This window comes from Contarinia nasturtii, unplaced genomic scaffold (genome assembly GCF_009176525.2).
Source record: "Contarinia nasturtii isolate CC-2019 unplaced genomic scaffold, AAFC_CNas_1.1 Cnas_scaffold_3713, whole genome shotgun sequence".
Lineage (NCBI taxonomy): Eukaryota > Metazoa > Arthropoda > Insecta > Diptera > Cecidomyiidae > Contarinia > Contarinia nasturtii.
In genome coordinates this window covers 1-1,137 of record NW_022201010.1, presented here as the reverse complement: position 1 = coordinate 1,137, position 1,137 = coordinate 1, and the positions used below count along the sequence as shown (strand labels likewise).

The 1,137-nt window shown below is 30.4% G+C and overlaps 1 protein-coding gene across 3 annotated transcripts; it reads right to left on the bottom strand.

The window, feature by feature from the left end:
* Positions 1-6: 6 nt before the first annotated feature.
* LOC116350137 lies at positions 7-1,131 on the bottom strand. 3 transcript variants are annotated; one of them, XM_031781870.1, is made up of 8 exons: positions 1,038-1,131; positions 875-940; positions 789-803; positions 620-691; positions 534-548; positions 377-400; positions 196-288; positions 7-126 (listed from the first exon to the last, which is right to left on the bottom strand). In XM_031781870.1, exons 1-8 carry the CDS (start codon positions 1,118-1,120, stop codon positions 39-41), a joined length of 456 nt encoding a protein of 151 aa, XP_031637730.1. In that variant the 5' UTR covers positions 1,121-1,131; the 3' UTR covers positions 7-38. The 3 variants fall into 3 exon arrangements, with proteins under 3 accessions (XP_031637730.1, XP_031637731.1, XP_031637733.1); XM_031781871.1 differs by having other exon boundaries at positions 875-925; XM_031781873.1 differs by lacking the exons at positions 789-803; positions 875-940.
* Between the last annotated feature and the right edge of the window lie 6 nt (positions 1,132-1,137).

Here is a 1,137-nt window from a genome sequence, read left to right as displayed (position 1 = left end):
ATTTCGATTCGTCACGATTCGTCAATTTCAATAACCTTTTACTTCTTCTTCTTCTTCTTCGGTACTCCATTTCTATCTAAGTTCATAGTAGACTCAAGTTGCCTCCTAAAACCTTTAGGAAATATTCTGTATATGGAAGAATTTCGTTAGTTTCAGTTAAGAGTTTTGATTGAAAGCATACTTGGTACTACTTACTTCCACGTCCTCTGCACTTGTTTAATGCATCGCTTCCTTTCTTCTTCGTTTGCATTCAAATACCCATTTATAAGAGCATTTTGGATATTGCGTCTACAGAGTTGTTAGATATAATTAAAAAATCATTCAAATATTTTAAAGATCATTGAATATAATGATATATTCAAATAAAAGATCTTACATATCATCATCCACTTCTTGCATCCTATTTATTTGAAGAAAAAAAAAACATTTTAGATATTCGTTTTTTTAGTTACAAAAAACTACTCATCAATAATGTGATGGGAACATGCACACAGAAATACCATTCAGATTAAAGCGATGTACAAAATACTTACTCTTGCAGATTATTCCTTAATTATGGATAATTTGTATAATTAATATAATTTTGTGAAATGTGTATGAATTATATGTGTCAACTTACATAAGTTCAAATTGCGTTGCCAAATTATCCACTTCATTGGTGTTAGACGAATTAGAACCAGAGGTACTTGGTCTGAAACATTCAGATTTTGAAATCAATAAAGTCATTTGTACTATGAAACATGTAGCTTTTTAGCAGCATAGCAACTTCTTTTATCCCAAATACTTACCCTCCCAGATTATTCCTTAATTATGGATAATTTGTATAATTAATATAATTTGGTGAAATGTGTATGAACTAAATGTGTCAACTTACAAATGTTCAAGTTGCATTGCCAAAGTATCCACTTCATTGGTGTTAGACGAACTATAACCAGAGGTTCTGAAACATTCAGATTTTGAAATCAATAAAGTCATTTGTACTATGAAACGTATAGCTTTTTAGCAGCATAGACACTTCTTTTATCTCAAATACTTACTCTTCAGTTCCACTCGATTTTGACAATGTTGAAATTGCCAAAACGATTGATGCGATTGCGAAAAGCTTTCGAAAATATAACATTTTGATCAACTTTCAGA